Raw genomic sequence first — 14666 nt, forward strand, 5'->3', positions numbered from 1 at the left:
AATTCTGCACTGTTCATATTTTTTTGTGCTTACATGGGATATACACAAAAAATAGGCCATTTTTCGAATAATTTTAAATATTAAAAAATTAGTTAAAGAAATGATAAGCGGTAATGTTATGAGTTTTTATTAAAAAGGAAAACAAACAAAATAAAAATGGAAATAAAAAAAGTAAGCAAAATGAAAAAAGCGAAAAAATTGAAAAAAATAAAACATTGCCGCATGCGCTACAAAATTGAGGGTCGCACTATGGGCTGTTGTCGTCGCTCTTGAGGCTGCCGTCCTTCAGTGACATTTCGTTCGAGCTGCCATTCTAAGAAGAAAAAACAGGAAAGAAGTGAAAAAGGTGAATAAAGTGGGAAAATGAATGAGCGAATTGAGATGCTCATTGGCGAAGCGGTGGGCGTACCTCGTCTCCTAGGGCGTCCTCAATCGAGTCCATTTCATCGAGGCTGGAAAAAATATCGACACTGTCTCCATTCTTCATGCTTTCAAAGTTTTTGACGTTCTTTTTAGTGGACTTAATTTCTTGGCTCTGCAAAGGGAGAAGGTGGTAACATGAAAAGTGGCTGTCAAAATGGCTGCCAAAATGATGGGCAAAACGACGGGCAGAATGGGAAGAACTTACCGGCTCGTTGGGGATTCCCTTCTTGTCGACAAAGTATTTTCGTTGCAAATTTTGGGACGGGTCATGGAGAAGATTGTCTTGAATTGGGAAGGCGGGGCTGGGTTGACTTTCAAGAGTTTTTTTTAGTTGCGGATATTTATTTTTTAAATCAAGTAATATAGATTGATTAGATAAAGAGTTAAATAAAACAATCTGTTGATTTTTTACTTTTTCTAAATCTAACCGTTTATTAACAATAGTATTTAAATTATTTTGTTGATGAAAAACATTCTTAATTAATAATTGATAATCAGTATTTGTAACATCATATCTACTTTTTAAATCATCTTGTAATTTAAGAGCCTTTGATTTTTGTTTTCTTAAATATAAAATCATATTCTTTAACATAATTAAATTCTTTTCATCTTTTTTTAAATATTTTTTCTCTCTACTAATAATTTCTGCCAATTCTTTTCTTTTTTGATCTGCTGCTTTAACTTCTTTTTCTTTTTGAATATAATTTTTATTAATATTTAGATTTTCGATATTTATTTTATTAATATCACTTATAAGTTCTTTGATTTCTTTTTTAATATTTTTGATATTTTCTTTTTTATACTTTATATCTTTATATAAACATATATTTAGAAATTCTAAATTTCTTCGTTCTTCTTTAAGACATTGATGTCTTTTTAATTCATGTTCATATATATAAGAAAGTCGATTAACTTGATCTTTCTGTTTTTCAATAGTTATTTTTCTTTCTGTATTTTCTGCTTCTAGTTTTTTATTTAATTCTTCAATTTTATATATATCTTTACTTTCAATATTTGCATTTTTTAAATTGGCATAATTAAATTTAACTAATTTCGATTGACTCATTAAATCTTTCCATAATTTACTTCGAGATTCATTACTATCGTTATCTTTATTTTTTGAAATTATTTCATTATCAGGTATATTTTCTAATGCTATGTCACTTAATTTTTCATTTATTTGTCCTCCTACTTGTTCAGCCATTGCTACTCTCATTTTTTCTTTTAACTTGGCTTTTATTTTCTCTTCCATTTTCTCTTTCCATCTTTCTTTCCAATTCTCATCTCCTTGATCTTTTTGTTTTATTTTCTTTTTCATTTTATCATCTTTTTTTTCATTTTTATTTTTTACATGCTTTTGATTTTGATCTACATCCATTTCTTCAATTCCACATGGTTCTTCATTATATGTCATAGTTTTATCATCATATTTTTTTTTTTTTTTTTTTTTTTCTTTTTCTTTACTTGTTCCATTGGTATTATTTTTCTTTTTCTCTTTGATTTTTTTCTTTTTATTATTTACTATTAAAAGTTCATTATTATGTTCTTCATCATTTGGAACTTCCTGAATTATGTCTCCTTGTTCATCTTCCCCTTCCTCTACTTCATTATCATCATCATCATCTTCTTCTTCCTCCTCTTCTTCTTTTTGGAAATCGGAGAATTCTTCACTCTTGTCCTTATATATACTTGATTTGGCTATATTTTTTTTTTTTTTTTTTATTTTCTTTTCGTAATGACTATTATCATCTGATCCTTCATTTTTAAATTCATAAAAATCGAATTCCATATTTAATTTTTCATTATCTGTATTTTCATAATTGTCTTCTTGTTCTGAATTATTTTCGTTATCACTATTCTCTGCATTTTCGATATCCTCAAGGTTTTCATACTTACTCTCTTCTTTATCATCATTTTCTGTTTTTAGTAAATTTACGTAAGACAACTTATCAGACTCATGAGTTTCCATTCCTTTATCCGTACGCTTGAATGTAGTTCCATCTGTAAACCAGTGAAAAGGTTGATAAAAGTTAGTTCGCAAAAGAGATGCATAAACAAGGATGAGAAACGCATGCAATTTTCCTGCTGATTACCATTCATAGCAAGCTTGTAGTCCGGATTTATCGAATTAAGTAACTCCTTTGGGATAGATAGCGGGATGTTTATTTCCTTTCCTTTTCTTACATCAACAATCTTATTCATAATACAAAATTGATTAAAGTCTAAATACCCATCATTATCATAATCGGAAATATTCCATATCTGCATAAGTTCACATATTGATATGTTAGAAGTATTTAAATAATACTCTCTAATAATATTTCCTTCTATCTTTTCTTCATTATTTATATCTAATGTTTTGAAAATCCTTTTGTAGTCCTCTTTTTCCGCTATCCCAAGCTTCCATTCAATTGTTCCTTCCATAATGGAAATGTTCGAAAAGGACTTGTGTCGTATTATGTCGAAGCTCGGCAGGCAAGGGGGCTCTGAAAATGGGGAAATGAAAAAAAATATATCATTACATACGCATGCATAGACGAGTGCACTGAGTTTGGTGCAACTTCTTCCATTCCTTACGAGTATTGATCAGGTCGGAGCTCAAAGGGTTTCCATTTTGGGCATGGGCAACGAGTCTACAGCAAATGAAAAAGTCTTCGAGAGTTAAATACCCCTTGTTTTGAATATCACTATATTCCCATATCTAAACAAAATGAAAAAATAAAAAATATGTAATGCCATTTCTTATACATGTCTTACATTTTAACTTTTTCAAATTTCTAAAACTTACTGAATGTAAAACTGCAATGGATAAACCAGAGTTTTGTAAAAATGATGATGCTGTTTTGTTATCAATGTAGTTGTTTTCGTATTTATCGTTTAAGCTGTAAACGGGTGAAAATTGAATAAAAATTAGAAAAAATTAGAAAAAATTAAAGAAAAATTAGAAAAAAATTAGAAAACATCTGGAAGCATATAACTGTTCATAGTCTTTTCAACATTTTCCATTTTCATTACTTAAACAGATTCACGTAATACATGTATTCCTCCGACGAGAGTGATATTCGATCGGTAGACCAAGCTGGGGTTTCTGAAGTATTTAAAAGATTAATTTGCGAACTTTTTTTATCATTAAATGTGCTATTCATTTTATTTTCAATTTTGTAATTAAAATAAATAATTATGTTTCTTATATTAATATATTCATCAATGTCTCGGTGAAGTAAAAATTGTCAATTCGTGGCGCTATTGCTTGACATGTTATGAAAAATATGAAAAATGTGAAAATTATGAAAAATATGAAAATTCTATATTTTGCTACTACTTAATTGTAACATATAGCACACGCTACACCGGATTAAGCATCAACTTTCTGCTAGCACTAAACTGATTTATTATTTTTTTTTTTTTTCGTTTTGAATTTTGGAAATATGCTTGAAATGTATTGTAAAAGAAATCGGTTCAACCCATTTAAATGGAACTACGGGTTAATGCATGAAAAATATAATAATATACTTAATTACAAAATAGTAGGAATGTAAAACAAATTCTGAGAGTGATAGTAAACAAGATATTAAAGAAGAGAACAAGGCAATCTTCAAATGTCTTGAATAAATGAAAAAATAAAAATCACGTATGTACGGTCTTAAATTGGGTGTCTAGCAAAATGCAAGCATATATACATACATTTGCTATTCACAAAATGAACGTAAGTAAATATAAAGCTGATTAATAAAACAATAGAAATACATAAACATACGAAACTACATGTAGGATATATATATCAGGGTATGTATTGCTTATGTATACTCTCTATATGTTTTGTAAAACTTAAAATTATATATTTAAAACAAGTATATAATATAATTACATTCTATAAAAATGTAATGACATATACATACCTACGCAAATATCTTACGAGAGTGATATAATTAAAAGTAACAATATAAATATGATTACTCTTATTTCGCTATGATAAAATTATTGTAAAATTTACAAAAATGATTTGTATTTAAAAAAAATTATTAAATAAAGCGATACTAAATAGAAAATATGAAAAGAATAATTAAAATAATATAAATTATATTTCTCATTTATTATATATCTGTTTTTTTTTTCTTAGTTTGAAATTTATTATATAGGGTATATAAATATATTTATTTTTTTTTTTATATTCATATAGTTTTTTTTTTTTTTTTTTTTTTTTTTTTACAATATAATATACTATGATTGTCCCATACCAATAAATGTTTGCATATATTTTAAAAATGATTTCCAACAAAATAAATAAAAAAATTGATATACTGATTTAGAAAAATATTTAAAATAATTATTTATATCTCAAATTAAATAAAATTATAATTAGTGTAATATTTTCAAATAGTTCTATATACATAAACATTTAATAGTAGGACAGTAAAACAAGGCAAGTATATAATTGTACCCACTAAAAATAATATATATATGTAAATACTTATCTATCCTGTTTATTATATAATATTAAAAACGTTTGATGAGACACTAAAAATTAGTTTTCCCATTTAAAATGGCGTATTCTATATTTTGTTACTTTATTTTGTCATAACAATATGAACATTCAGAATAGTGACCTATCCAATTTTGTGAAACTTAAATTTCTTTTTTTCCAATCTTAAAAAGGGTATCACCACTGTTTGACCTTTACAATGTTGTTAAAGTAGGATCGGTTTTAAAGTATGATATGTCACATTTGCCATCGAGTCGTAACTACGATTAAGACACCTTCATGCGTGTATAAGAATAAAAAATATTTTAAACAACCATCAAATTAGTGTTAAAACAAATAAATATATATATATATATATATATATATATATATATTTACCTATACAACAGCAGAATAATATACTATCAGTTGCGGATAAATATAAGCATACCTTTTTTATATGAAAGACCGATCTTATTTTTTCATACTTAGTAACATAATTTAAAAAAAATAAAAAAATTGAATGTGTGTGTATTTTCTTATTAAATCGATGATCATATTTTATTGACGTGTATAAAATTATAATCTATTTTAAACATATTCATATGTTTATATAAAAGTCTGATATGATTAAACATTTCTATAGCATAAGTATAACAAATTCACTTCCTGTTTTATTACCAACATAATTTAAATATAAAAATGAAAAAGGAATTATATACATATTTAGGTGTATATATATATTTCATAAAAAAAAAAAAAAACTATATAGAGTTATGTGTCTGTTTTATTATGCTCAAGGTATATTATTTTGTCAATTTTACAAAATCATATTATATTGTCCTCTAATTTCGTTATTTATACAATTATAAAATCTTATTTTATTTATATAAATAAGTAATTATTTTATTATTATTTTTTTGAATTTTTTTTCATAAAATATTTCATATATTTTACAATTTTTACGTTTAGTAAGTTGATAAATATAATATATCACACAATGCACAAATAAAAATAAATTTACATATAGAAGAAAGTACGAAATAGGAATAATATTTTCCAAAAAAAAAAAAAAAAAAAAAAAAAAAAATGACTATCATGAATAACGAACGAATTTAAAGAATATTGGGAATAAAATCATGATTGCATAAAATCCCTTTTTGAACGAAAAAGGGAATAAAAATAGGAAGTTAAATGAAAAGCTTAAACGAAAAAAAAATGCTTATGTGGTGATTACACTGTTTTATATGATTGGTAATATTAATTATTTGCATTCTTTTATTATTTATTCCCATTTTACTTTATATACACCATAGAATAGTTAAGAAAAGACTCGTTTTAATGGGCACCTTTTTGGGAAACGAAGAAAAATAAAGCTGGAAAAAAAAAATACAAAATTTACGATTAAATATGCGAAGAAGACTCCAATTAAGCTCTAAAATGATGACAAAATATAATCAACTTTAGAATATTCATCATACATGCACATGCACATGTATATACATATATATACTTTTTAATAAAGAAAAAGTAGAAAGTGAACTAAGCAAAGCGACGAAAAAAAGAAAGACGGGCAAGCTATGCCTTGTCGTATTTTTACAGTGACATTTTTATATTTCCAAACGTGTGAAAAATTTGAAAAGATATCATATCCTGCACAATAGTAGCAACAAATTTAGTATTGGTTGAATAAAAGGGGGGCTAAGATGAAATCCAAATTAAATGCCTTTCTGAAGAGACTTCTAAATAAGTTCGAAAATGATTTTGAGGCAAACAAAAAAGCATATGTCACTTATTTTAGGAAAAGTTTATACAATGATGAAAACATAAAAAATACAAGATATAATAAATTGGGAATGAGATCCATGTTTTCATCAAAATCAGCTAATAACTTTTCTAACCAAGATTTTGATAATATTGTTGAAGGGATTGGAAGGAATAAAACCGGCAACGGATATAATAGTAAACACTTATCATTACACCCTTTTCAAACATATGGAATATCGAACAAAGATTTTTTTTTAGCCATGCTAGCTGTTTTGGGTATGTACGAAATTCTGAACAGCAAGGAAGAAAAGGGTAAAAAAAAAAAAAATTTTTTTTTTGATTTTTTATTGCCAAAAAATAAAGCTAGCTGTTGTGGTATTATGGCATATTTAGGGGATGGAGATGCCTCAAAAATATTAATAGATGGTATTGAAATATTACAAAATAGAGGATATGATTCATGTGGCATGTCAACAATTGATAAAAGCAATTCATTAAAAACAACAAAATATGCAAGTAGCTCAGCAACCAATGCTATTGAAAAATTACGCGGAAATTACATGACCAGTCATAAAAATGATAATATTGGTATTGCACACACAAGATGGGCAACACATGGAAGTAAAACCGATGAAAATGCACACCCACATGTAGATTATAAAGAAAGAATTAGTCTTGTACATAATGGAATGATTGAAAATTATAGAGAATTAAAAAAATTTTTAGTTCAAAAAAATATTCCATTCAAATCAAATACGGATACAGAAGTTGTTGCAAATTTAATTGGATATTTTTTAGATCAAAAACAAAGTTTTCAAGATGCTGTTGTATCATCTATAAAACAATTAGAAGGGACTTGGAGTTTTTGTATTATTCATAAAGATTTTCCTGATGAAATGATATTAGCAGCAAATGGATCACCATTGCATATAGGTATAAAAGATAATGAAATGTTTGTAGCTTCGGAACATTCTGCATTATTTGCTTTTACTAATGAATATATATCATTGAAAAATGGAGAAATAATGTCAATAAATAAAAATAATATTAACAATTTAAAACTGATTAAAAAATTTGATAATATACCAGAAATAGTTATACAAAAAACACCAGATCCATATCCACATTGGACGATTAAAGAAATACATGAACAATCTATAAGTCTATCAAAATCTTTAAACAATGGTGGCCGATTTAATCTTCAAAATAATACGGTTAAATTAGGTGGTTTAGATCCATATGTAGACGAGTTAAAAAATATAGAAAATATAATTTTAATTGGTTGTGGTACATCATATTATGCTGCATTATTTTGTAAATATATTATGAATTATTTACATTGTTTTAATACTGTGCAAGTTATGGACCCTAGTGATTTTAATATATCTTCTATTCCGAAAGAAAAAGAAGGAATTATATTTATATCACAAAGTGGAGAAACCAGAGATATCATTAAAGCTTGTAAGTTAGCAGAATATTTTAATTTAAAAAAATTATCAGTAATCAATTCAGTTGGATCAACTATTGCGAATATGACTGGGCGAGGGGTATATCTAAATGCAGGTCGAGAAGTTGGTGTTGCATCAACAAAATGTTTTACATCAGAAGTTTCTGTATTGACATTAATAGCTTTATGGTTTTTTCAAAATAAACAAAATTTAAATTCAAATAATAAAGTTAGTTCTTTAATTAATTCATTATATAGATTACCACTATATGCTGATACAACTATCAAATCATGTGAAGATACATGTAAAGCATTATCACATAAATTATCCAATGCAAAATCAATGTTTATCATCGGAAATGGATTAAGCTATCCAATAGCTTTAGAAGGTGCATTAAAAATAAAAGAAATTGCATATATACATTGTGAAGGATCAACTGGAAATGCTCTTAAGCATGGCCCTTACGCATTATTGGGAGGAAATGACAATATACCTGTAATTATGCTTATATTTAATGATGGTACAAAAAATTCAATGATTAGTATTGGTGAGCAAATCAAATCAAGGGGTGCACATATCATATGCTTAACTGATGATGCAAACCTTTGTAATCATTTTGCTGATGACATTATATTAATACCAAATAACGGAATGCTTACATCGCTACTTGCAGTCATACCATTGCAAATGCTGGCTTATTATATGAGCGTTAATTTAGGTCACGATCCTGATAAACCTCGATCCCTAGCAAAAACAGTTACAGTATAGTATAAAATTTGCCATTCTATTTATCCACAAACAGTTCTATACATATAGTTTGTTTCTATTGTATTTATTTTTTTCCATTTTATCACAGTTCGATTTTTTTTATTTTACTTTTTTTTTTGATTTATTTTTTTGTGTACACCCCTAGCGAATACAAACAAGGTGAACCTTTTTGGGTTACCTACATTATCATGTATTTCGCCAAGTTTATTATCACTTTGGGGGGAATAACTATTAATTTTTTTTTGATATTATATTCACAAGAAGTGAGATATTTGCATATATATATTGCATATGTATTTCTACTTATTTCCCCATGAGTGCGTGCGCAAACTAGCTATTGCCTAACTTGTTAATATGATTTTCTGTTTCTGTATTTATTGCTCTCATAATTAACATTAAAGATGACAATGTTAACAACGAACTTGAATCCTTTACACTATTGATATCGTATACATATCCCCATTTTGAAAACTGGTATATATATTCCAGGTTGCAATACCGATAGACATCTTTATAATTTATATAACCTTTTAAAAATAAATAACTAAATATAAATGAATTTAAAATTTGTGTGCATTTATAAAAAATAAAAATTTCTGAATTGTTCATATTTTTAATCAAATTTTGAATTGTTTTATGAACATGTTCATCTTGTTCAGGCGTTTCAAAATTTTTAGCGCTATTTAATTTTATTTTATGAATATTTTCAAACATATTCATAAATTTATTATAAATATTATTTTCTTCTTCACGTAAGTTTTTTATTTTATAATTTTCCAAATAATTAACACTATTTGGTAGATTTATAGAATTCTCTAAATCCATAAATTTTTTTTTCTCTGTGCCAAAAGAATTTATTTCATCACTCCTATAAAAAATTAAATCGGTTTTGAAATGATCGTAAATATTTTTTTCTATCAAAGCTCTTTGTATATCAAAGTGTGTCCTTTCTTTATTGTTGCAATTTGAAAAGTTTGATGAAAATTCTTCTGTTCCATTTCGGCAGTTATCTAACTCTTTGTCCACATTATTAGCATGATGGTGTGTGCTACTCTTTTCTTCTTTTTCAAGATTATTAATTTGATAATTATTATTATTTTCAGTCTGAATTGTATTCATACTTTTTGTCTTTACACCTATTCCCTCTTTTGGATTTATAAAATCGATTAAATTATTCATAAACAATGTTAAAGGCATTTTTAAAATATTCATTTCTTTACTATTTCGCAGTAATTCTAATTTCACAAGAAAAGCTAGATCCATATTTTGAACTGCAAACACATTTTTATTGTTTGTTAATAATTTTTTTCCATCAATAAATATTTCTACCTTGTTAATACTTTCATTTTTTTTTAAATCGATTTTTTTTAAATTCTCAAATTTCTTTAAATTATATTTTCCTTCACCAAAACAAATAAAAGAACTATTATTCTTTTTAAAAATATGAAATATATTATTTTGTATTTTTTTCCTCTTCATATTGTAGAAAATCGGGAATATATATAAATGTTATGTAGCTTGGGGTTAGGGTAAAAACAAGATCATTCATTGTTCTCAAAATTTTGAACGATACAAATTGGCTTATTCATCTTATTTCTATTGTTGTTATTCTTTATAAACAAATACAAACCATGTAATCAAAAAAACAAATAAACGAAAAAGGGATGCTCTACTCGCTTGATGCTTAAAAATGTAACAAGCCACACCCTTAAAGAAAATATTGCTAATGCATGTAAAATAGTATATTAGCTAGCTGATATGAGAAAAAAAAAAAAAATATAAAATATCAACGCCAAAATTGTTGAAAAAAAAATATCGGAATGGCGCACACGTTGATTGACTCTCTTTACCATTACAATGAGAATACAATTTTAAGAAAAATATAATAACGTAAATATTTTATTTATTATACTTATTTGATTTATTTTTAATTTTTTTAATTTTTTCTTAATCTTTATTGTTTTAAAAAATTCAAAAGAGAAAACGAGGGGGCTATTATTAAAAAGTGTAAAAATAGCATAAGTTAAAAATTAACATAAAAATTTATTATTACAAAATAAGGCATAAGCATATAATTTTGAACAAAATTAAAAAATGTAAGAATAAAAGTTAAAATAAAATGCAATATATGCTGCAAAAACAGAATGCATGCATATGATACGCACACTGAGAGGTTAACGTCATGTTGTGACGTTGTTTTTGACAAAGAAGAAATAAATGGAATATAAATGTATAGACTTAAAATATTATTTAAGTATTTTGGTTATTCAAAAAATTCCCGACTGTTTCAGCATTTGGAGTAAGTACATACTTTTGTTGTCGTTTTGATTTTTACATTTATCATATGTATTTTGATAACCATTTTTAACTGCATCAATCAGTATATTTCGTATACTATCATTTTTTAAGGATTGTAATATAAAATTTTTTAAATTATCATCATTTAATTTTTGTACTTTATTTAAAAGGAATATAATATCTACATCTTTTTCATTTTTAATTGCTTCCTCTATGGTATCTTTTTTTTCTTCTTTACTATTTTCATTATTGTTTTGTGGTGTATTTGTTTTAAATCCAATTACGCTTTTTTTTCGTTTTTTTTTAAAAAAATTATTATCCATATTTCCACCTAATCCAAAAAAGTTATTTAATTCAGATAAAAGGTCATGTTGATTATCATCACTTTCATTGTCTAATTCTTCACTATCATTATTATTATTTCCAAAAAAATTTTTAAATATTCCTGAAAATAACGAATTAGGAAATAAATCATTTAAATTATTATTCATACCGTTATATGAATATCCTTCTCCATTATCATTAAAAAAATTATCTAAACTATTATCTTGGTCATTATTATTTTCATCTGAATCGTCAGAATCTAATCCACCTCTTCGTATAATTATTTGTGTATGCACATTATTGTCATCATTTGTAAATCGTCTAACGATTACATTTCTTCGATTTTTATTTTTATTATCGTGACGTCCATTTTTTCCATTACCATTTTTGCCGTTAAAAAATACTCGTGCTTCTGCTACTTTTTTTATTAATTCTGCTTCATCTTTACAATCCTTAAAATCGATCTTTTGTTTTGTCAACTCTTTTTTAAAATCATTCAAAATTTCAAAAGAATATTCAGGATGAGATGTATATAGATTATATAAAAAATTGTATTCATCATTTAGAGCATTCTCATTTATTTTATTTACATTATTAGATTTAAACAAATGTAAAGAATATGAATTATTACTTATTTCATAATTTACAAACTGTTCAATAAGTTTTGAAACTTTTTCTCCTCCCAAATAATCATAACCAATAAAATTGTTATTAGTATTTCTCCTCATAATATTTACAATCTCATTTAACATATTTTGTTTTTGATCATTATTTAATTTTTTAAAAAATTCGTTAATTTCATTATATCGAATATCGAATTCTTTTTTAACACTTTCTCTATCATTCGTTTTTAACACACTTGGACCATAAAGCAATTTAATTGCATATTTTTTAATTACATCATCTGTATTTTTACAATCTTTTATGTATATATTTTCGCTTTCTAGCTCATTTGTTATTTTTAAAAAATTTATCTCTTTTTTTCTTAACTGTTCATAAATTTCTTTACATTTACGACTTATTTCAACATCATCTAAATTTTGGCTGTTTTCGGAATTGTCAGTTGACATATGCATAGATTTTCCTTCCAAATATAAAACTCCATTTTTTAAATCAAAAATTAATTTTTTATCTCTCAAAAAGTCTAGCCCTAATAATACAACATTTTTATCTAAATATTCCATATTTCCTTTGTAAACATTATTTAATTCTGCATTAATAATTTGATTATTTTTTGTGATAATGTTAAAATTTTGTATATCAGCCTTTTGCACACTAAATTTTTTATTTAATATATTTTCAACAGTTTCGACATTTTTTTCATCATTATAGCTAGCTGGAAATAGATCGCTATTTACAATAATTGTTCTTGAATTTCCTGTATCTATAAAACATTTATGAGGCTCAGATTCATTAATATTTGCAATAAAATATTTTAAATTATTTGAATAATTTCTTAATGGTATTGCATACATTTTCTCTTTTTCTTTCTGAATCCTATCTCTCAATTCATTACCATTTTCATTATCAATTAAATTAATTTTCATATTTACTGCATCAAATATAACCATATCAAACTGTTTCAATATATCAAATCCAATTATACCATCAAAATTTTTACTAATGTCATCATTTTTTATAACATAAAAATCGAATTTTTTTTTAATGTCATTGCTAATAGTTATAATATTTTTTGTTACCTCAAGTTTTGTATTGTTTAAATGCATTTCATCTTTCATATCTTGAACATCATCAGGGTGAAAGTTCATGTGTAACATTTTCTGATTAATATAATTATTTGATAATGCGTTATCAATATTTTCGTTCATATCAAGAATTCCACCTTCTTCATCTTTTTGAAATATAAAGCTGTTATCACTACATAGATCTACTATAAATTTTCTTTCCTTATTATTTATAAAAAGCTTACTATAAAAGAAATCATTACTATTGTCATCACTTTTAAATTTTTCAATAATCAGTTCTTTTGGATTACCATTATTTTCTGCATTTAAAAATATATTATTCTTTTCTTTATTAAATTTTGTGGGCATACGTGGCTGTATTCTATTTCCATTTTTTTCAAACACACTATTGTTAATAAAAAAATGTCTTTTATATTTGTTTTTATTAAGGCTACTTGGAAATGTAGCTAATTTGCTACTCCCATTCATTTGTATTATCTCATTTTCATTCCATCGTATTTTAACAGAATTGTAAAAAGCGCATGATAAAAATGACCATGTTGCGAAAAGGAGTAGAACAAGCATTTTTTTTTAAATTTTAGCTAGCCATATGAAAATTTTTCAAAATAAAAAAAAAAAATCTTTGAAACATGGTTTTCGTTTTTGAAAAATCTTACCTGTACTAAGATGTAGCATAAATATAAAAATAAGCCAACTATGCATACAAGCAAAAGTAAACAAATACACGTGTAACACACAAATTACAAAACAATCTGTTATTTATAAAAGCTTCATTATACAATCATCTCATAGCTATCCATATGCCATAAAATGCCTGTACATGTCAGCACAATTTTATAAGTTTTTATTATGGCTACCACATATATTCATATATATATGTATGTATACATGATTTGGCCAATCTTAATAACTAAGTTTAAGTTAAAAATGTTTACTTAAGAGATAAATTCTTGTATTCTTTTTTATAAAATTTTAAAAATAAATATAATAATGAAGCAAATTAACAAAATATATCTTTATTCCTATATCAAAAAATTACATATCATATTTCCAGTCCCACAAAAAAAAAATAAATAAATATGAAACAAAAAAAAATAATCGAAATTATAAAAATAATAATTCACAATTTAATAACATAGGATGATGAAAAAAAAAATATGATTTATAAATATATGTTGTACTCTCCTTAAATTTAAAGAGAAAATGTAAAAAAAAAATATGTGATGCCACGCGTATATACCACTATATGTATATTTCACGTGAAATACATAGACTTCTACTAATTGCACTTGTGAATTCGTGATAAATACATTTTATTTGTTCTTATATTAATTTAGGTTTAAAATATAATAAAAAAAACAACAAAAAATATAATGAAAAATTTAAAAAAATAAAATAATTAAAATAGTCAAACACTTCGCTAGTGTTAATATAGGGGCTGACTATAAAGCCATGATATTTTTTCTCATT

The 14666-nt window shown here is 25.2% G+C and overlaps 4 protein-coding genes across 4 annotated transcripts; 1 reads left to right on the plus strand and 3 right to left on the minus strand.

Moving 5' to 3' along the window:
* Window positions 1-247: 247 nt before the first annotated feature.
* Window positions 248-3569, minus strand: PCHAS_0509300 (EF-hand calcium-binding domain-containing protein, putative; the record flags this gene model as incomplete). Its single annotated transcript, XM_016800132.1, has 7 exons — window positions 248-313; window positions 410-535; window positions 629-2424; window positions 2517-2909; window positions 3001-3124; window positions 3212-3305; window positions 3439-3569. 7 exons carry the CDS (start codon window positions 3567-3569, stop codon window positions 248-250), a joined length of 2730 nt encoding a protein of 909 aa, XP_016655174.1.
* Window positions 3570-6591: 3022 nt separating this feature from the next.
* PCHAS_0509400 (glutamine--fructose-6-phosphate aminotransferase [isomerizing], putative) lies at window positions 6592-8868 on the plus strand (the record flags this gene model as incomplete). Its single annotated transcript, XM_733904.2, has 1 exon — window positions 6592-8868. The coding sequence occupies one exon, from the start codon at window positions 6592-6594 to the stop codon at window positions 8866-8868; it is 2277 nt and encodes a 758-aa protein (XP_738997.2).
* A 330-nt stretch (window positions 8869-9198) lies between these two features.
* PCHAS_0509500 (ATP synthase mitochondrial F1 complex assembly factor 2, putative) lies at window positions 9199-10347 on the minus strand (the record flags this gene model as incomplete). Its single annotated transcript, XM_732558.2, has 1 exon — window positions 9199-10347. One exon carries the CDS (start codon window positions 10345-10347, stop codon window positions 9199-9201), a length of 1149 nt encoding a protein of 382 aa, XP_737651.2.
* Window positions 10348-11135: 788 nt separating this feature from the next.
* PCHAS_0509600 (conserved protein, unknown function) lies at window positions 11136-13760 on the minus strand (the record flags this gene model as incomplete). Its single annotated transcript, XM_733627.2, has 1 exon — window positions 11136-13760. One exon carries the CDS (start codon window positions 13758-13760, stop codon window positions 11136-11138), a length of 2625 nt encoding a protein of 874 aa, XP_738720.2.
* Between the last annotated feature and the right edge of the window lie 906 nt (window positions 13761-14666).

Source organism: Plasmodium chabaudi, assembly GCF_900002335.3.
Source record: "Plasmodium chabaudi chabaudi strain AS genome assembly, chromosome: 5".
Classification (NCBI taxonomy): Eukaryota; Apicomplexa; class Aconoidasida; order Haemosporida; family Plasmodiidae; genus Plasmodium; species Plasmodium chabaudi.